General features: G+C 34.0%; 2 protein-coding genes across 4 annotated transcripts; one reads left to right on the forward strand and one right to left on the reverse strand.

Moving 5' to 3' along the window:
* Positions 1-45: 45 nt before the first annotated feature.
* LOC113496946 lies at positions 46-1,352 on the reverse strand. Its single transcript, XM_026876353.1, has 2 exons — positions 530-1,352; positions 46-365 (listed from the first exon to the last, which is right to left on the reverse strand). The coding sequence occupies exons 1-2, from the start codon at positions 1,203-1,205 to the stop codon at positions 337-339; spliced, it is 705 nt and encodes a 234-aa protein (XP_026732154.1). The 5' UTR covers positions 1,206-1,352; the 3' UTR covers positions 46-336.
* Positions 1,353-1,925: 573 nt separating this feature from the next.
* On the forward strand, positions 1,926-21,946 carry LOC113496943 (glucose transporter type 1-like). Of its 3 annotated transcripts, none has more exons than XM_026876345.1 (2): positions 1,926-2,168; positions 17,520-21,946. In XM_026876345.1, exon 2 carries the CDS (start codon positions 17,537-17,539, stop codon positions 18,917-18,919), a length of 1,383 nt encoding a protein of 460 aa, XP_026732146.1. In that variant the 5' UTR covers positions 1,926-2,168; positions 17,520-17,536; the 3' UTR covers positions 18,920-21,946. The 3 variants fall into 3 exon arrangements, with proteins under 3 accessions (XP_026732146.1, XP_026732149.1, XP_026732148.1); XM_026876348.1 differs by lacking the exon at positions 1,926-2,168 and adding an exon at positions 12,057-12,185; XM_026876347.1 differs by lacking the exon at positions 1,926-2,168 and adding an exon at positions 15,855-15,995.
* Positions 21,947-22,214: the final 268 nt, after the last annotated feature.

Below are 22,214 nucleotides of genomic sequence, written 5' to 3' on the forward strand. Positions count from 1 at the left end.
TAAGTGTAAAAATGTCAAGGGAACCAACTAAAAATGAAAAGCAAATAATTTTAATGTTAAATATATTTAAGTAGGTATTATGACAAAATTCCAAAATAAGTTACATCTATTTAATTAATATTATTAAAATATATATGAATTCTAGTCTACCCCGGATACATCATATAATACTTAGAGATATTGAAACAGTAAGTCCAGGTCCACAAGGAAAAGCCTATGAAAATTTGAATAAATATTGTTGCAACTGGTTGTAAGTACATTGAGCATATTCTATGTTTGGCTATAATATGACATTAGCACATGTTTGTCATGTCATATGCAAGTACTATGAAGTTATCATGTTATCAATTTCAATTTATCAGTTGCTGGAAGAAAGAGAAAATATATTTGTGAATCTTATACTAATATTTGAAACTGAATTTTCTACAGATATAATGGGGGCAAAATTAATGAAAATTTTTAAATAGAGAATATAATTCAGACATGACATGTTGGTAGATGTGGCCAGGACTTGATATTTGATCCAAACCTGGTAAGCGAGGCATTCTGGTGTCAGTCCCAGTCGATGTAGAGGTCACTGTCTCTTCAATCACCTCATTGCCGTTCTTCACTATCCGCCTAGTTTCCACAGATCCATCGGGCTTTGTAACACTGGTGGTGATTATGGTTTGACAGAATGACCGGCCAGGCACCAGGTTTCCGTTAAAAGGCGCCAGAGGCGTTGTAAGCTGTGAATCTTTCTTCTTTTTGAGTAACCCAGAGATTTCATTGGAAGTAATTTTTCCATCCAAGTCAATGTCTCCTTTGACGTGTTCCTGCGTGCGGCTGTGGTAACCAGGTTTCAGGTAATAGTCTCTGATGTTACCTCCGGTGAAGTGCTCCGGCTGACCAAACTCTGGGGGCATCGGTGCAGCGTTGCTAAACGAATCAAAGGGACTGTCATGTATAAGTGCTTTAAAATCTCCGAATATGTTGCCGAAAGATTTAAACATGTCGTGCATCTGTTGGGCAAATTCTTGCTGAATATCTAAGGCGTGGTTGTAGTCGGGCATATCTGGCACATCCATCGGTTGTCTGGTGTAAAGTTCATCACCGTCATCTTCATCGTCAGAACTCCAAATCGGATTTCGAAAATCATTTCGAGGCGGTTCTTGTCTTATTCCCAAAAAGATGCGCAATTTGTCCATGAAGTGATTTGTAGCCATTGTGGGTAGAACTAGATGATTTAAAGCAGATTTTTCCAGATGTTACTGTGATTGTTTTGCTTGAGATTGATGATTATTTTATTGCGCAACAAACAAAAAATTATTCGACAGCTGTTTTCTTATTCCATTTCACTTGAATTTAGTTTCTTTATCATACAAATGTCTGTTTTCTCTTTCTATGCAATCTAGTCAATAGTTGCGTTTTGGAGAGGCGAGATGAAAATAATGCTAAGTAAATGTACCGCGTAACATTTATGGCAGGAAACGCACTCGGTAGATAAACGTCAATACTTATTTTCCGTTCGGAAACAACATAGAATGTGCCAGAAATACGAAAATAATTGAAGCAATTTAAAGAAACTTTGAATGTAAGATGTTCAGTTTTAGAAATAAAAACACCAAAAGTCAGAAATTTCATTAAATAATATAAAAAATTTATACTTATTTTTTTAAATAAAAAAGAAATAATTAGAGGTTAGTGTTTCTAAACGTAGTCCCGGTAAATATTATTGTGAAGTACAAAAAGGCAAATATTGCTCAATTATGTCGGTATGGATTTGTTACGCTGCACTTTTGTAATGTTTTTTTTCCCTAGTAGTTGTTTCATTACAAATAAACTTGTGTGACCAGATGCAAAGTAAGGTGTGTCTCGCTAGATTGTCTTCTTTGCACTTAGGAAGTTGGTGTTTTCCTATCCTGCTGTCACTTGTGACATCGATTTAGGTGACAAGTTAAGTAAACAGTACTTTGTAGATCTGGAACACTGCTGCTGTAGTTGGCAAGTAGCAGTTGGTGGTGCGGTAGATGATTGTTTAAGTTATTTATTTCTCCAATTTAATAATTCAGAAAGACGATACACATTTCCGGCAGTTCATATGCAGCGCTTAAATTATTTTTCAAATACAATTGGAAGATGACACCGTTAGTCCGGTAGAGAAATTCGTTTCGCGCAACTTTTGAGAGGTACGTTATAAATTTATTTAATTATTTAATATCACGTGTGTGAATTCGTTCTCCGAGGCGTACAATTTGTAAAATAATTAATATCCTTAAATCTGGATATAGGAATCAGAGGAAATAGTAGCAATCTGTTAGATAATTTAAATTGTGTTAAGGCGTAAGTTACGCCCGTCGTGCGATACATTCGGTACCACTGTAATGCATCAATTCGCATCGCTACACGCTATTTAAATTTATTTAATAATTCGATAATATCGATCACATCTTTAATTGATTTCAAGGCTGGTTTATTCTGTCAACTAGAATAAATATTTAGATTCGTGATATTTTTAGCAGTGAAGGCGGACGATGTTGTTTAAAAACCTGTTTATTAGCCGCGCGTAACGAGCTCAGTCGTGACTTGTGTTATACTTGTTGACTTGTGATAATGGAGAGTCAGTTAGAGAAGTCAGCAGCACTTATCCGCAGAAGGGGTTTGAATACTTTGAATTCTTTTTATTATTATTTATCATCAGTAAAACTATTTGTTATATTTTATTTACTAAAATATCCAGATGTAATAGGTATTGATCATTTGAAAATTATAAAAAATATAGGGTCTATGTTATACCTATACAAGCAAAAGCGAACAAGGTTGATAAAATATATTGACTGATTAACATAAATCAAAAGGTCATGTTCATTTACCTCCTTTCTTCAAGATAATACCATCATATAAATCTTGTTCAGTATAGGTCCTTATTCTGTCTTATTCATTTCATCCCACTCAATCTATGTCTGATTTATTAATGTGCTGTATAAAATTATTCAAATCAACCAGATGAAATTTATAAATTTTATATACTTACCTCCATCATGTTTAAATTAACTCAGTTTTTAATAAGCTAGTTTAGTGCATGAAAATAAACATGAGACTAATAAAAGTGATGAAAACACAAAAAGAAATCAACGCTTGTCAGCAGTTAATCAAGTTGTTATGGAACAATAAAGAAGTAATTTGTAGATTTTTATTAGTATCTACAATATGACTGGGGTATATCTTAACATATTCCACAGTCATCATCATCTCACCATGATATTATCTAACAGCCATATTTCTTGTCCAAGGCTCGTCCTTGGACAAGAAATATGGCTGTTAGATGAATGAATGTTATTGTAAGCCGCAACTCTGTTTGAAACATATTTTTATTTTCACTGATACTGAGAGATTCTGAATGTTTTGAAGTGTCCATGTCAATGTTGAATACTGATAATTAAATTCTAATTGGAATTGACTTAGTTGTGTATGCTGTGGGCCTACTCATAGCATACACAACTAAAGTAGCCATTAACTATTGGTAAAACCAACTTCTGAAAATTTTAAGACCCTGTATGAGAACTTAAATTACCTTTGATGTAAAAAGTGCATGCCTCATAGCAACCCTATGTATACATCTGCAGGGCCTGTAGCCAGGTTAAATTTCTCAAATTGACTGAATTGACACAAGAAATTGACGTCATTTTTCGTAACGAAATAATATTCCCATTCCTTTGAAGTTCGAAGTTGTCATTAGTCGAATATATTACATGTGATTGTTGCCTTATAGACAAATTTCTTTCGTAGTTCCGTATAACTCTCATTCAGGCATCTCTTATTTTATATTTCGTCTTCTGATTTTTATTTTCCAATTCCGTCGTAGCGTAACCCCGTTAAGTATTCAGCACAATGATAAATAATTCATTTACAAACACTAACAGTGCCAGGACTCGCAGTCTCTGTCGTCTTGTTGTTTAATTTTTAATATTATCTGGCATTTCCCGACTCCGTGAAGAAAACAAATGAATTTGTTTTGTTTTAACATTCATTTCTGAATGTTTTCGGAACTATTCGTCGTCTTCAATGCTTTCAAACTTTATCACAGGCAACGTCAGTTAAGGAAACAGAAAAAAAAACAATTTCGTCTAATCTTCAGGTTTAAGAATATGCTTTTGTTCTTTTTTTGTATTTAAAAACAAGTGACTAACGATTCCAATGTATAAATACCAGCTTGAGTTTTGCATCATAGTCATCAAGTAGGGCCTGCGTCATACACCCCCATTGTCGTACATATTATGAATATAGATTAGACCGTTTTTTGTTTAACGTGTATGTCAAGAATCGAATAATACAATAAATATTTATTGAGGTACGCACCACATTCCTTGAAAGGGTTTTCAAGTTCTTGTTAGACTATCCTGTCTCAAACCGCAAAATTTTGTTATGTGCAATGTGTTGATGATTCACATTGAGATCCATACTCATTGCATACAAAAGTGAACCATCTTCACAATGCAAGTACAAGTACCAATTTGTCTGTAGTCCGAGTGTAATTGTGTCAGTAGTTAATGCGTCAATGGCTTGAAGATGAAGCTATATAAAAATGAAATTGCTCTTAATACAACCTGTATTTCGGCATCACGATATCGTGATTTAGATAAGCGCAAACTCTCTACAAAGCGCGGTAGTAAAAATCCTACAAACTTTACAATCAATAACAAAAAAAAACAGTATTGAATATTCTGGCAAGAACAACTAGAAAGTGATTTTAAAAGTTGCTATTATGGCTGGTTCGCAACCTTTTTTCGTTTTAGATGAAGCGAAAATATACACCTTAGTACACTTATACACGATAGTTGAGAAGTAAAATGGCATCTAAGTACTTATTTTCACGTAACAATCAGTTTGATGTAATAGGTCTTTTATCGGACCTCCTGATCGACACAATTCTTCTGCATAGTTCTTAATCGACCCAACCTACAATCCAAAACAAGGTTAGTTGCTTATAAGTTGCTAAGAAGTAAGATTTCGATAACTTTACCCACTACCAGCGGTTCCAACAAAATTAAAATGGCATCAACCAAAATTGCTTTTTATGTACCTTTACTATTTCTGCCATAAAAACTTCGAACTGAATATTTAAGCGACTAAAATAACTTTGAGGATTAATCTATAATTAATTGTAACTGTAATTAAGTTAATTATAGAGTTAGATAAAATAAATTGTTTATTTACCGGTCTTATTACAAGCTCTACGAATTTCGTTTACCTGTGCAATATAGTCCTGATTTCCTTTTTCATAAATTATTTATAATATTATTGTTAAAGGCAAACGCACAGTTAAAACTTGTGAAGTCGAATAAAAGAATTTAATTTACGACTTCGTGACTCCAATGTGCCCATAGTTTTAGCTGGGTCAGTTACAAATAGCTATATTTTGTTAAAAATGTTCTACTATGTAGTACATTTCTACGTACTATTTAACCCATTATCTCAGTAGGCTAATGGTCAACATTACTCAGGTAGGCATTTTATTATAGTCTTCACAAAGAAGTGGGTCGGCGTAGGCATCGCAGGAATCCGATGAAATTCTCACGTCACCCCTGCGTTTTATTGAGAGCTCGTGACTTATTTCATAAGATTTTCGGTTGCATTTTTAAGTCCTTAATAAAATACTAACCTTTTTTCTCTATAAAACCCGATTGGAATTAAAAAAATCTAAAATATTCAATAAAATGTTCAGATTTAGAACTTCGAAAATGATATACATGCATAGTGGATACACGTTCCAAATACCTGTTCGTACTTCGTATATGGCTTCTACTAAACGTATTTATAATTTATACTTTATAGGCCGTTCATTTATAGGACGTTTAAATCGCGGTATGAACGGATACATTACTTCTGGGCCCAGTGTGTTTTTTTCGAATTTAATTGTATTGCGTCATGAGGACTCTTCTAGAACGTATACAATCTAGAAGCTTCTTTCTTTTCGATGTGACTCGCGTCACAGGCTATTCTTGTATTATTATCATATTTGTATGCTGTCCGTATTTTATTGTAAGCAAGGAATTTGATTACATCTATGACGTAGGTTGGAGGCGCCTTCGAGAATTTCCTCGTGTCAAGTTGTGTTTGCACTTTCACTTAAACAATCCTTATTTGAATTTCTATTAGATTGCTTTTAGGTTGAAATGCCTAGATAAACAGTGCAGTATTTCCCTACAATACCTACCTACCTTATTTTGTAAGTTTATTTGTAATCTTTCTATCAAACAAGATCGAATTTCATAAGGTTTTCCGAATCTCCTAAAGCTTTGGATAAAGGCAACGTGAGCTACGGACAGCCTCTTTATGATCTTTATGATAGCTGGTCTAGACTGTTTATTTATACAGACCTTTAAAGACATACCTTGGAGCATGACTGTGAACATTTTAAGTATATTTTTCGATAATTATTACCTCTTATGCTATCATTAGGTGTTTGTGGTAAACACAGGCCTTTGAAAGGAATTAAAAGAACGGTGTAGATCGAAGTTCGTTAAATATTCACAGCCCGGAAAGAAGGCTAATAGGAAAACTTGTACCTGCCCAATATATCGACAATATGCACATTGGTTGGCATTAGTCCTCGTTGTTCTAATATTAAAGGAGTTCATTCAGAGAGTTTTAAAATAGCAAGGAAGACATTAAAATTGCATTTTGTTATTTTTGTGAGGCTCGCATTTTTTTTCTACAATATGTATTGAAAGAAGTTAATAAGAAACAAAACCAAATATGTCTTCGGAAGCTTTTAAATCGTTGTTAAATTGCTAAACGATAATCATTATCAACACTAGAAATCGTATATCTCGTTAATTGTTAATAAACAAGTCGTACCAAACTGTTTATCAAACAATTCTCAATAAATATTCTTATTCAATGTTTACTATATTACTGCGGTTGAACACGCGCAGTGCGGGTTTACGAACACTGGGGAAAACCGAAGAAAATGAGCGTCGATTCTTGGGGTACGTAGGGCCGAAAATAATTGGAAACGAAATTCTAAAACCAACCTTATCGCTGTGTTATAAAGACCATATCGATGTCATTGGCAATCTGTGCGGTCGACTATGCATAATTTTTATTAATGTATTCGTATTTAGTATACTTATGAATTGTCGGCTGGTCGCAGTTGTTTTTGTTTTGAAAATGTAGGTAATTCACGTGTTAGGCCAGTGCAAGTCTGTTTTGGACCTTAATGTGAGCAAAATTTGTGTTCCTATTCTCTGATTTTCTGTTCAACAACAGTCCAAGAACACTTTAGAATATTGAAAGATCTGACGTCATTGGATTGCTTGTCTCTGCCATAAGTTACTACGATCTTCAAAAACCTATCGATTTGATATCAGATAAGATATTGTAAGTTTTCATTTTATAAGTTACATTTAGAGTGACTCATATCTTTAGACCGAACAATTTTTAAGCGTAAAGCTTGATAGTTGTAATGTTTGTCCTTATAAAGGAAATGACCTTTGGCGTTATACCAAAAAAAAAAAAAAGAAAGTAAGGTTTTTCTGTTTCATAATATATTTACTTATATCTAACTGGAACAATTATTATACGTATATATGTAACAGTTATTGTATTCTAATATTTCTTTAGTGGCTGGTCGAATGACACCTCAGGCACAGACAAAAAAAATCGAAACGCACTAGTCCATTGCGTGATGCCGGTCCCCATGATGTCACATTGGTTACCTTCAAGACACTAGCATAATGTAGAGACGTGCGTGTTCGACCAAACTTTTGTTTTTTATCATTAAAAAAGACAATGCTTAGGTACATAATGCAGCAAAAAGTTTCTTAGCAATGTTTAATGACGTCGTTATTATTTTGTGTTTCACGTAACAAAAATACATAGAATATTTAGTTATTTACGTAAAAAATGTGTTTTTCGCAAACTGTTTTCTAACTAAATTGTCCAATATACGGTTTTTCAAAATAAGATAACAATATTAATAACACATCACCAAAAATAAAATGGCGTTTAACATTCCAATTTTTAAATTTAGATCGCGTAGGTCGTGAAACTTCAAACATTGTTTTACCTAAATTCTTGGAAAGGGGATTTAAAAATAAATGATCGGATCGGAGACACAGAATGGTTAGTCGAAAATTGAACTCATCTAATATTTTCTTTAGAAATAAGAATCTCAAATATGTTTTTCATCTTTTATTTGTTTGCTAATGAAGTGTCACTGTGCGTTGACTGACTGAGACGACACCGCTTATTTTTATGAAGAAAACAAAATTACCCGGAAGAGTGCGAAATTACTGTGTTTAGAATACTCAACCTCTATTGACGTTCGTTGATCATCTGTATATCATAAGGCTTTTATGATGGTAGACGTTGTTTATTTGTAAAAAAACGAACTAAATATATTTATGTATATTTGAAACTATCAAGCATTTCGGCTTGCTGTGACAGCCTTTATATTATTTTGCACGGTCTACTTTATTCTGTTTTCTACGGCTATATAAATGTAAATGTTTACGAACATTCATCTCTACTACAGTCGCAATAATTCACGTGATTCTTATCAATCATACAGGATAAACAGATCAAATTAATTAAAAATACCAATATTGTACGTTAACCCTACATGCGTTTTCATATCACCACAACATCCTCAATTACGCGCATGGAATCGCAATCAAATAAAAACGAAATCATTCTTTTTAAATATCCCCTACAGCCATGCAATTTGTAAGTAGCTGCTTGTTACGGACAGTAATACATATAAACTCACAACTGTCGTTGTAATTTCGCATATTATAGGCTGTGATACGTCTGAAGCTGGGGAATTAGACATACTTAAACCACACTTGGTACATGATAGATTTTTCTTACGAGAGTGATAAAACTTGGGGCTTCGCTTTTTTCTTTATTTTTTTTTACGCGCGGATTCGATTTTTTTGTTGCAGTTTGCCATTGGTGGTGGTTGGTGATTAATTGTTAGATACTGATACTATACTGGTAATAAATATAGGAATGCTTATTTTTTAATTTAAAAACGAACCTTTAGTTTATGTAAGATAATGACGGTTAAATTGAACTTTGTGATGCAAAGCAGAGATAATTTTTATTTCTGCGCTTACTAACATGGAGGTTCATGGATTAAAGCTAATCCTCAATTTTACTTCAGGTGATAAGCATTTCACGCAGATCTCTTTATTGCTCTTATCTGCAACAGCTGTCTGAAGCTTACTCTTCTGCCTTGTATCTGGCTGTGATTAAAAGATGCTATGTGTTAAAGAATGTTGTATTCTGTAGAATATGTGTCAGGAAAATGAAATATAATATATACTGACAACATGGTTCGAAACACTTTTATTGGGATAATTCTTACAATATTACACCCTGCAATGTATGTAGCTAACATTTATGTCACTCATCGAGGAAGAACGACAACAGAACGACTATAATTACGTTTTAATTACGTCCTCTGCCATCTGTTTATTTGATCATAACATTTATTTATTGCAATTAAATCGTTGTAACGTATGTTAATACATCTTGTAATTCAATGGTGCACGCTTGTTGTAAACTCGTAATGAGCATTTTTGTATTGATGCCATACTAATAATGATTGGAACAAAGCTTAAGAAATCTTAAAATGACTAATAAAACGTCTTAATTAGAATGATAAGATATGCTATATACTTAAAACAATACCGTTCGGTTATACTGTTCATTTATTACGAATATAACGATTTTTATGGTCTTAGAACTATTTGATTCGTTTGTACCCCTGATATCAGGACCCACTGCTAGGCACAGGCCTCTTCCCGTATATCGAAGGGTTGAGCATTGATCACCACGCTAGCTCACTGCGGATTGGTTTCAAATTCCAATATAAGGAATCCAGGGCTCCTCACGATATTTTCTTTTACCGTTCGCTGGTTGTGAATTAGAATAATTAAGGAAATACGTATAAAATTGAAATAAACATTATTGCAGTAGTGAAAACATGATTGTGGAAAGTAGGCCCTCTGGAAAATATCTATTTTTTTTTGTAAGAAGCTTTAACTTATTTAGCATATGCAACCACGTTTAAATTTTAAGAATATTAAGTGGATGTTATATTATCATTATTTAAAGTATGAAGAAACTGGAATATGACGGAATTTGTGTCTTTCTATCAGTAAAAAAAGTAAACAGTTTTGTATGACTGTTGGCGTATCGTGTTTCGAAACGGAACGTGTTAAAATGTCCCAAGTTAATACTGGTACTTTATACTTATCTACTTTTTACAATTAAACAGGTATATTCATTTAATTAATTAATGCATTACTGGGTATACACACGAGTATGTATAGGTAAAATTAATACTAGTGCGTTTTGCGGATCCGCCTTTGAGTAGAAAATTATCGTTGCAAAACTCGCCCGTCTTCATGATGTCATTTTGTTTTTTTTCAGTGTCAGACATGAAGTTTATTGAATAATTATAATGTATTTTTTCTTTTAAACATGAATTTGATGAAATTATGGTGAATGGAACTAACGTGTGACTTCGCATCAAGGCAAAGATATGTTTTAAAACTATTTTTTTCTTTTTTAGTAATAAAACGCATCTCAAACGTAGCCCAGCTATCAAACCTATTCTAGTCTTGTTTTCTAATGCCTAGTTAGATAAATTAAGGCTATGATACAAAACACTATACGGATAGCTTAAAACATTTAAAAAAGTTCCAAAATAACTATACGTTCGTGTTCCAATAATTGTTATTATAAACTGATAAATACTATCTAGTATTTATTTAACAGAATGTTACACTAAAATACGTTTTACCGTGTCATCCAATTGTTTATATTTCGTGACCTCGCTGTATAAACAATAGTCCAAGGAGTGGTCGCTTCGTGAGATTTATGTAAATTACCAAAGGACCTACTAATTGACTATAAACAGGTTTTTACTACTGACATGTGTATGTTAATTTATAAATTGAAATTACAATGTTTCGTTGAAAATTATACATTAGTCGTTTGTTTTAGAATTTTTGTTAAGTGTTATCGGAATTGTATTTAATTCACAGAATTTAGATATTTCTCAGAAACTTTTACTTTTCTCCTTATTGTACAATTACTTTCTTGTATTTTTTTCATTTTTCCATAGTTATCACAGAAATATCGCAAAAAATTGGTATTGGTTTAACTAACAACCTCGTTAAGGAGGTTTTAAGAGTATTTGCTATAATCGTAATCCAGTTCGGAGAATCTGCGAAGAAAAGCTAATAAATTATAGATACTAATTATCTATCTTATGACGTTCACAGTATGACATAATATTGTTTATTTACCTTAAACTCAAAACGTCGGGCTTTCCACAAATGCACTTATTCACTAATGATTTTCCGGAGTATTTTACTCTCAGTATATTAAAATGTAACTTTAATCGCATTTAAACTGGTCTTTCAATCCCTTTGAGTGTTTCGCCCTCAGGGATTTATTGAATTTAAGGATGCCAATATCCGCTCCCAGAGATCAAAGACTCCTTTAATCGTTAGATTCTGAGGAAGACGTGTATTGTGTATTTAGTTATTTATTTTAACCACGGAAAAATTATTTGTTGCTTTTTGTTCCTATTTTAGACCTAAAAGTTATCCCGTAGTAACCCAAGAAGACTATCTGCGAAAACTTAAATATTTTCTTATCAGGAACAAAATATTTTACAAAGAAAATAGGAAGCATTTTGCCATTGCTTATACCGAATGATACAAATTCAACATGACTTAATAAAGTTATAAGATCATAAAAAGTATCATTAAAAAAACCAATAAGTGATTAACACAACCTAGTTAAAGTTCAAACCCGCAGCTGTCGATTTTCATATTATTCGCGTGTTTACTAATAAAAACGCAAAAGCAAAACGGTACAAAGCATGATTCCATAACATTCCATCTTAGAAAAAAAAGTTAGATAACACGAACACTAATTAATCAGCTTAACAATCATTTTTATTACTTAGATCTTGATAATAGTGGTTCAACACGAAGTGCGTTGCTTGAATATCTAAGTACAACTTGTTCTGAGTTTACGATAGGTAGCTGTCTTCGCAAACGACCTTTAATGCAGCCAGTGCGTTTTGCTCCGTTGGCTATGCCACACCATCCACAACGCGTGTTTATTAACAACTTATAGAAAGTGAGTCTATATTGACGTGTCTGTGTTTTCATTTCTTGGTGAGTTCACTTTCCATATAAAATAATATTTTATACTACAATGTACTTGTTGATTTCCAAACAGAAAGTGTCACTTATTTAAGTGTCCTTGTGTGTTGCCCAAGATTGTTGTCGCTTTTTGTGATTTGTCGCAGTTTTCGACTCAGATAACAACATGATACGCGTGATTTTAAATACTTTTTGTGTTCTTTTTAATGAAAATAAGATTTCTTTCTTTCAATTTGGTTAGATCACTGGCTGGCAAACTTCTATTATTAAACTAGTCAGTAAGTATACCGCAATAAAAAAAAGAATAGGAACATATGAAACCTTTTTGAAGTCTCAATTTTTATTTTTATACTTGCTTCAATATAATATTGTTTACTGTCGGTAGTTATATGTTTGTTTGTTATTGATACAGTTGCTAAATATTTGCTCTAGCAATGAGTGTAACGATATGGAACTGGTTTTGAATCTTGTTTTTTTTAAGGCGGTTGTCGGGTTTTCCATAGATTTTGTCGATAGGTAAACGGGTATCTAACTTGAGACAAGTTACGAAAACAGGAATTTACTGAGAAGATGAGATAGAATGTCTTAGTAAATATAATCTCCTTGCTCATTCGCAATTCGGAATTTGTGGTTAAAAAAAAGTTCTTCTCGTACCAATGTTCATTCCACAATCGGTAAAGCTATTAATCATTCTCGATAGCCTATCTCTGAGGTTTGATATAATCAATCTTTCGAGAAAGCTCTACTAGGGGTCTATCTAGTGGTCAATTATATTGTGCTTAACATAATAAAGGAACACTCAATGAGTAGAAACTTTTACGATGATACGATTAAAACGATACCCTGAAGGGTAAACCAGAATCCCATTCGGTACTAAGGCTGCTATATCTGTCCATCAGTCTGTCCATCCGTCTGTCACCATGTGTTGAAGCTCAACTATAACGAGCTATAACAAGCTGTAACGACCGTTATAGCTTGAAAGTTGTACCTATCGTGATGTATTTTTTTGCCGCTATAACAACAAATAAAAATTAAAATGGAGTTATGCAACGATTGGTGCAGTCATAAATTTGGTAGGGTCCATTTTCTTTGGCTAAAGCAGTAGAAGGGGCCCGGGGTGTTTTTAGTCGGTGGAAGTCCGACATATCCCCCCATACGCCGTGTCCTCGACGTGGGTTGAAGACATTAGCGTTTCACCCCGGAAAAAAATAGGGTCTATTTTCTTAGTAATTTTTCTCCAGCCTATTTGCATGGAATCCATGTATAGAGTTGCAAGACGTACTCCCACTTACATAGATTTTATCGGTCATAAGTAGTTAAATTACTGCTTTTAGCACAAAGTAGACAAAGTTAATTGATTGAACTGTAGCAGATTCTATGTGTGGTTCTAAAACCCCAGCGTTATCCTACTATTCTCTAAGGTAGACTGATTCTCAAAAGATAGTTGTCAAAGTGTTCTACAACTCCTCGTTTGACATGATTTCGAAAATAGCCATTTGGTCATCATTTCTTCCTACAGTTCTAACAATTCCATTACTCAAAGTCAGATCTCTTCCTGCTCTTGTATCTTTGCACCGCATTTAATATCCCCGTGCTTTTTCAAGCGAAACGAATGCCTCACTTTAGTTCAGTGTTGTTTTATGATCATCTACTTGCTGTTCCTTTTGTATAGATTTAAGTGTTTCAACACATTCTCTATTTTGAGTATCGAGTGTCGCGGATCTATTGTTTTCAACAATGTCATCGAAACGGTTACGAGATTCTTTTGTTTGTTAATTTTTGTCGCTCTACGGTTTTCTGTCATATTTGAAACTGGACTGTTCGATTCGTTAAGTACACTTACTTTTTAGTGGCTCAATTTTGCCGATCTTCTAAAACGTTTAATACTGCTATCAATCGACAATTTCCTTAAGTCATTTCGAACGTCCTCATTTGCATGCCCTCCAATCGCATTATTGCTTTCTTGACGTCTTGGAATTTCGGTATACATCCCAACTCCTACAGTACAATATTTATATCCAAAAGTTGTTGGAGTCCACGATAGATCTTAATATGATTTCTAGTGATTCCTACTCTGTTCTGAACTTCGCTTGCACCAAACATTGTATTTACAACACAACGTCCCTTTCTATAAGTGAAATGTTTGTCATATGGTGCTTGAAGGTTAATTAGAATTTTACTATCATATCAATCCTCTGGCTTCCTTGTTTTTTTAAACTTATTTATTAAGCCAAGGACCATCGTCATCTAGTATGAATTTCTCATAATGTTGGATGTATGGGTTATACAGACTTTACTTAGTAGTGCGATAAAATCTGATCTGCTGAATGATATCAGCGGTTGTTTTGTGTATTTTATACTACTCCCATATTATAATAAACCAAGCTTCGTCGCTTTAAAGTAATACTAAATTGTGCTATTGTTTAACTTATGGTAATAACACGAAAGGTTTATGAAGTCATATTTTACTTGAAGTGGAACAATTTATGATTGATTCTGTTTTACTATTACTTACTATACTTTTGTTTCCTTAATATCTCATTGTTTTACTGCAGACCTTGTTTCGTTTTAGTTTTGTATTTTATTTGTGTATCTTACCAACTAATTATGATGTTAATAGCTTTATGTAAATGTCTGTGGGTTTGGGACCTGGTGATCAGGGCTACATACAGGACGAAACCTATTTCAGAGACCAGCTCCTCTTGGAGCAATTACCAAGAGGTTATTTAATCATTAATCATTGTTAATAAACCTAGGTCCCAACCTAAAATAAATATATAAAAATCTAACGTAAAGATTTTGAAATATAGAAGAATTAAACTGCCTTTTGTGCCTTCAAGTTGTTTCGTTACGGAAACAATTTAAAAACAATCAATCCAAAATAACCTAGATTTGTAAGGTATTGGTGAGTGTTACTTTATTTCAGTCCTATATTATGTATTCAGAGGTCAAGATCCGGTTAGACGTATAAGTAGTCGACCTTCATTGAAGTATCCTTCTTTATCTTACATATCATTGGTTAAGCAAACAGGCTTCTGATTAATTCCTAATGAGATAGTATTTTGTCTTTGGATAAGTTCGATTTCAATTGGGTGACGTTGTTATTACATCTAAATTTTGATTATTATTTATTCTATAGAAAATTCGTTTTACTATGTAAGTATTGAGCAGCTCCTTGAGTCTCCATTTTCAGTTTTTAAATTAGCCCATTTAATGGGACAAACCCCAAAACCCGTTGAAATTGAAATTCCTATAATCCAGGGTTAATTATGATAATCTACGAAACCACCTTGTACTTAAGCTCTTAGAGCCGCAAGAAAGCGATTGATTCCCTCGGAACCCGGTATGAAATCAATCAGAAGTAGCTAATATGAGGAGTTGGAAAAAAATCTACCTAAAGTTAGACGGGTAAGATGCTACTCCATCATAGAGCGCTCTTCATGCCTTCACTATTGCAACGGTATTACTTTAAAAGGTCGTTATTGTCCTGGCACATACACCTATGTTCAACTAATATAAACGGAAATTTGCAAATAAAAAAAAGCAACCGACCAGGTCAATTTAATTTGCAATCTTGTTACGTCACCATACATCGGTCTAATTTATATTATCTATGCTATCAAAGAATCAAGATACTGTACCTACCTATTTACCGCTTTATTAAGGACGGTACGTGGTTTATTTATTGTTTATCTAAATTTTTTATCTCAAACGCAGATCTGATTCCGTATCTTTATTGGTATGATAAACACACAATATTCAGAAACATTTACTAAAACTATTCGGTATTTCGGTTAAGTTTGACGTGTCCTGTGGATACCGGTAAGTGGATTGTTGCCCATTTGATTTTTGCGCCAAAATAATTATATACTCGGATTGAGAACAAATACTATGTAGCATTGCGTGACTTTGTGGTTTCAGCAAAGTTTTTTTTTCCCTAAGCGGTTCAGTCTCGAATACATTTCTCCTAGGCAAGTGAAACTACTAAGCGTTACCGCGGATTGAGTTGCTCAAATGTAAGAAATGCGGTTTCTTTTCCGTAAATCACGTGTATTGTTGCTCTCATACGGCCCGTGTGTGCGTTCAATTTATGGACCATCCGCGATATCTTAGAAGATTTCAAAAACTTTGTCTTTAAACGTGATGTATGCATCTATATCTTGCTCGGTGTTGGAAAAACCTCTTGACTGGTCATATAATTGACCAAAGTATGACTGACTACCAACAATTCGACTGAAGTGAATTACGACTTTAAGCTGAATTAAAAGTTTACTTTAACGATATTTACTTCGAATTCCTTTTTTTTTATTTAGTTTCGCCTTTTAAATTATATTAAATAGGTATACTGGTAATATGAGACGTTTTGTTACGCTTCAATATCATATCAGCGTGGTTAATTCTAAATATTGTTCTCGTTTTTGTACATGTACCTACTTGACATTTAACATATGTAAATTATTACATTTTTCCATACAAATGTGACAGGTTTGGTCCTGTTTTCGATGATTCTTGTTTAACGACGTCATTATGTTGTTTTCAAATGATAATTTTGGAACAATAAGAATCGAGCATGTAGCGGCCTGTTCATTACGATCGATTGGAGATAATGGATTATTTTCAATATTGCAAGCGAGCCTTACTTGTAGGAATATCAATACTTTATCTTAAGGGATCTCTTCAATTCTGCTTGTAATTAATATATTATCATGTTTTAATTCAATCAATTGTATTCTTTAAAGTGATTTCAAAAACTCTTTCAGTCTACTTCTTTTAACGACGTGAAAAATATTCAACAATTTAAATTCTTTCAATTCATAATTATGTACGCATTGCTCTATAGATGTTTATTTATACTATCCTATATAAAGACCAGATCACACCTGTTTTCCTTGAAAGAACAAGATAATACACATTATATAATACGATCAGTGATCGGAATAATAACACAGAATGCAACATTATCTGGTTAACACATATCTCCGGATGCTACTGATCACTTGAAACCTTCGATCTACAACAGATAAGATAGTTTAGTAATATCACGTGATTCTAATACTGTTTGATGAATGCCCGAGTATTTACTGAAACATTTCCTGTTCTTAGCCCCTAAAAATTGTGAGCGCAATAAGGCCAATAAGTGAAAGTCAAAAGAAAGAGTCCCAATGTTTTTTAGAACTCCAATCGAAATTTTCCACCGCTTATTTGTCGGTTCATCGTACTAATTACACCAATTATCCTTTCAACGTGCGTTGTTACGGTAATACGGCCATTAAGAGGCCCGTGTAAGGCAAAGATTATCCGCCTGCTAATTTGTAAGTTATGAATTATTTTCTTTACTAATTCCAGAATCTTCGAAACCGAAGATGGCGCAGGGTGGTGTAACAGGCTCGCTGCTGTTCGCAGTGGGCGCGGCCGTGCTCGGCATGCTGCAATTCGGCTTCAACACCGGCGTCATCAACTCGCCGCGCTCCTTCATCGAGAACTTCATCAGCGAGCAGTACCAGGCGAGCCCCAGTCTTATATTCAGTATCATCGTCAGTATATTCGCCGTCGGTGGTATGATAGGCTGCCCCTTCGCCAGCTGGATGCTTGAAAAGTACGGCCGCAAGAAGGCCCTGCTCGTAAACTCTGTCATTGGTCTAGTGGGCGCTGTGCTCATGGGATTCAGCAAACTGGCCGACTCTGTGGAAATGATTATTATTGGAAGATTCATTATCGGCATTAACTGTGGCTTTGCTACTACTGCTTCACCGACTTATGTATCAGAAGTAGCACCTGTGAGGTTGCGTGGTGCGTTCGGTACTGTCAACCAACTGGCTGTAGCTTTCGGTATGGTTGGCGCTCAGATATTGGGTATCGACATGATCCTTGGAAGCAATGAGGGATGGCCTTGGCTGCTCGGATTAGCACTCATCCCGTCAGGCCTCCAACTTGTCATGGTATTGTTTACCCCCGAGAGTCCTCGATATTTGCTCCTCGTTGTCCATGATGAAGAGAAAGCAAGAGCTGCGCTGAGTTCAATTCGAGGAACGTCTGAAATTGATGACGAGATCAATGATATGCACGTAGAAGATCGTGCGGCTAGGCAAGAAGAGAAGTTTAGTATTCGCGACTTGTTCATGATCAAAGCTCTGCGACAACCGCTGATTATCGGAGTAGTGATGCATTTGTCGCAGCAACTGGGAGGTATCAACGCTGTACTTTACTACTCCACTACTATATTCGAGAGCGCCGGCCTGACGCCAGAGAGCGCTCGTTTGTCTGCGATAGGTGTGGGCAGCATGCTATTTATAATGGCTCTTGTGTCGATTCCTCTGATGGACCGGCTCGGCAGGCGCACGCTGCAGCTGGGCGGACTCGCCGGTATGGCACTGTTCTCCGTGCTCATGACGGTCGCATTCTTCACGTACGAGGATAACACGACGATGAGTATATTTGCCGTCATCTTCACGTTCCTGTACGTGGCCTGCTTCGGCGTCGGCCCCAGCTCTATACCGTGGATGTTGCTGTCAGAGCTGTTCGGACAAGGCGCCCGCAGCGCGGCCGTGAGCGTCGGCGCGCTCGTCAACTGGTTCGCCAACTTCATAGTAGGATTAACTTTCATACCGATGTCGGAAGCATTCGGAAACTATGTGTTCTTGCCATACACTGTCCTACTAATCTTATTCTTCATCTTCACATACTTGAAACTGCCAGAAACGAAGAACAGGACGATCGAGGAGGTGACCGCTCTCTTTAAAAAGTAACCGTGGCTAGACGTAAGCGACATTCCTTAGATTAAGATAATTGTTGCAGAATTGCAATAGGTTTACAGCATATTGTGATAGAAACTGTATTTAATTTGATTATCTAGTATAATATAGACATGAGCGAGTGTTATCTATGTCCTTTCTATCAGTTTTGTATAAAAATGGAAAGACTGAACAGAACACCTTACCTTTAAACAATAAACATGGCCGCTTGCTCAGGTGCTGACTGACAACTTGAATTACAATACGGAACCATATATTTTATATAAGAACATAGATAGTCTATCTAAAACAGTACAGTTTCGTCGAAAGATTTTTGTAGGCTCAGTAGTTATCACCGACGTACAATCAACAGCACTCTTTATAGTATTAGTATAGATGGGTCATTTAGATTCTTGATACTTGATATATAAATAAAGTACTTATTAAACAATAAAACTTTAACTGTATAAATATTTTAGATGATGTTTATATGCATTAATTCAAATTATTATGTACTACGAATCACGATTAAGAATCATTGTTCTTCTATGAAATATTTAAAGCAGGTTATATCAACCTTTTTCTGACAGTGGTGACTGTAAAAAAGGTAGTGCACGAACATGAATTAAGTATTTTATCGAAGGAGTATTTATGTAGTTAAAACATCGGACCTAAAATAAACACTGTATGTTTTGTGATTGTATGCAAATGAGCCGTAAACGACACAAGAACAATGTTTTATCGTTAGTTTATTGATGAATACGTTATAATTATGTTTATTGATATTAATTTTGATATTGTTGGATTTCCAAAGGTTCGAGGACCAAAAGTTTATTTTATGGATGTTTAAATTGTTACTAAGATATTAATTTGTGCTGATTCTGTTGTGTGCAAACTAAACTAAATTGAAACCACTTTTTAACGGATAAGTTGTAAAAACTATGATATTTTAATATAAAAAAAAAAATGTTTAATCCAAATAACTACACGTAAATTAATGATTAAGGACCGGTTGGGTCCGAAACATTATTTACTAAGGTTTTCATAAAGAAGGCGTTTTCTTCGTTATTTCAATATATAGTAGTATCTAAAACTTGTTCAAACAGACCGTTAGAACAAGTAAAGAATGTAAATGAAACTGTCAAATTAAGCAAGAACTTTCCAATTCCAAACAATTTAGCATACAAAGAAACGTTTTTCTTTTTATTAACAGTGTGATAGTCAAGTCGTAAATTAGATCGATAAATATAATTATTAGTTTCTTGCCGACATATTTTAGCTTCACAACTTCGCAACTAGGTATACCTATTGCTAGTTTAGTTTGCAAACTATAGAATAAGCACTGTTTGTTTTTTAATTACTTTTTAGTGCAACTAACCGTTGATTGCACTTTTTTTGGTGCTTTTTTTTCGATTGTCTATTCTAGTGCCTTAACCTTATTTATTCACTCTGGTTGGAAATATAGAATTTCTAATGTTAATGAACTCAAATTAACCTCAGGCGAAATAATGTAATCATTATTATATTATAGTGTAATAAGTAATTAATAATATATTAAAATAATATAATAGTCTAAAGCGACAGTGTGTGACACCTAATATGTGAAATATGATATTGTTGCTACCGACAACATAAACATTTTCAAAGTTCTCAGTAAATATCATATAAAGTGGAGCCTTGGGAGGTAATTGCGACTGTTTTGTGGTATTATATTTGTACACATTGTCGCAAAATTACGAAAATATGAGCCAACAGCAACACAGACCATTATATAGACATTAAATCGATTGTCGACTTTATATTGTTCCCAGTAAATCATACCTCCTCGCATATTATAATGATATAGTTAGTGCATTGTATACAAACTAAATATTTACACTTTCACATTATTAGGTACACCGCCTAGTGGCGATAGAATAGCAAATTATATTCATTATCTATTAGGACGTTCCTATCACCGTAACGAATGTCCCAAGTCTTTCAAGACGTTTATAAGTCCCTCCATAGGATATACAAGACCCAATAAACTAGAATTAAATTGTATATTTAACACCAAAATAAATGGAGCCAATTCTATGAGATAAATTCACCTTTAAAAGTGTGCACGCAAGTTGTAGTTAGCTCTTGAAGTCCAAGAGGTTTTGAGGAAGGCACGGATAGCTCAGGAAGCGAATACTGCATCTGATTGAATGTTTCAAGGTCACGATAGCACGGCATGTATGTTTGGCACGCGTAATTGCCTTACCTGCCGAATGTTTTTTGAGGTTATCTATGGTGAGCGGCATGATGGTCAAAAGACTGTCTAGGACGGCGTATGCATTTTGTCAATTCAGGAGGTGACTAGAACTTGCGCGCAGACTATAGGTATATTGAGTATAACAATTATGTCAGAGTAACATGAGTATGCTAGCTTCAGTATTTACCAGTGAGCGACAATTTTATTATATATTCAAATTTAATAGTTTATAAAAAATATATTAAAATAAAATATTTAACATGCTAACTGTACCTCATTAGTTGACGATAATTCGATATTGTATATTATAAAGTTGTTTGCAAAATTCTATTAAAATTGATATCTAAGATTCGCATGTTAATTAATTCTGTCTTGTCTATTTTCAGTCATAGCTTGTGGCTGATTGACCAGAATAAAAAAAATGTTTTTTTTTTTAATTAGGCAAACGTATGTACGAGTGCCAACTGTGGTTGTGCTAAAACCTCATTTTCATATTTAAGAGTAAAACAGCTCAATGTGAACAGTATTTCAATGTTATTAATAAACCTTAAAATGTCAATGTTTTTGTAATAAACCAACATTTTAAGTACAATCAGCAAAAAAAGTAATAGTATACTCAGTTTTGGAGAAAGTGTAATTCGTTAACTTTATAAAATATTTTTCCAAGTATTCAAGTTTAATCTTGTTTCGTTGCTGACTGTACTTCGTCTTGCAACATATATTGCGTTTAAGATCACATATTCGAACTAGTTTGTAATATTGTAGTTTGCACAGTTTAAAAAAAGATTATAATATTTCGGGAATAATTCGAACATGCCTTGCTTTCTATAATACCCACGAATACTGATTTCTATTGTAATATGGGACAAAGAAATGGTTAAAATTAATTATTAATAAAACTGTATATAATGTTTTCATTCCTACTATTTGCTAGAAAAATTGGTACGAAGTTTTTAAATACATTTAATTTATTTTCTTCTTATACTGCATTTGATACACATATATTTTTCTTTTTGTAAATACATCATGCACAAGAACAATAATCAAGGTTTTTTACAATATTATATTTTAAAT

This window comes from Trichoplusia ni, chromosome 8 (genome assembly GCF_003590095.1).
Source record: "Trichoplusia ni isolate ovarian cell line Hi5 chromosome 8, tn1, whole genome shotgun sequence".
Classification (NCBI taxonomy): Eukaryota; Metazoa; Arthropoda; class Insecta; order Lepidoptera; family Noctuidae; genus Trichoplusia; species Trichoplusia ni.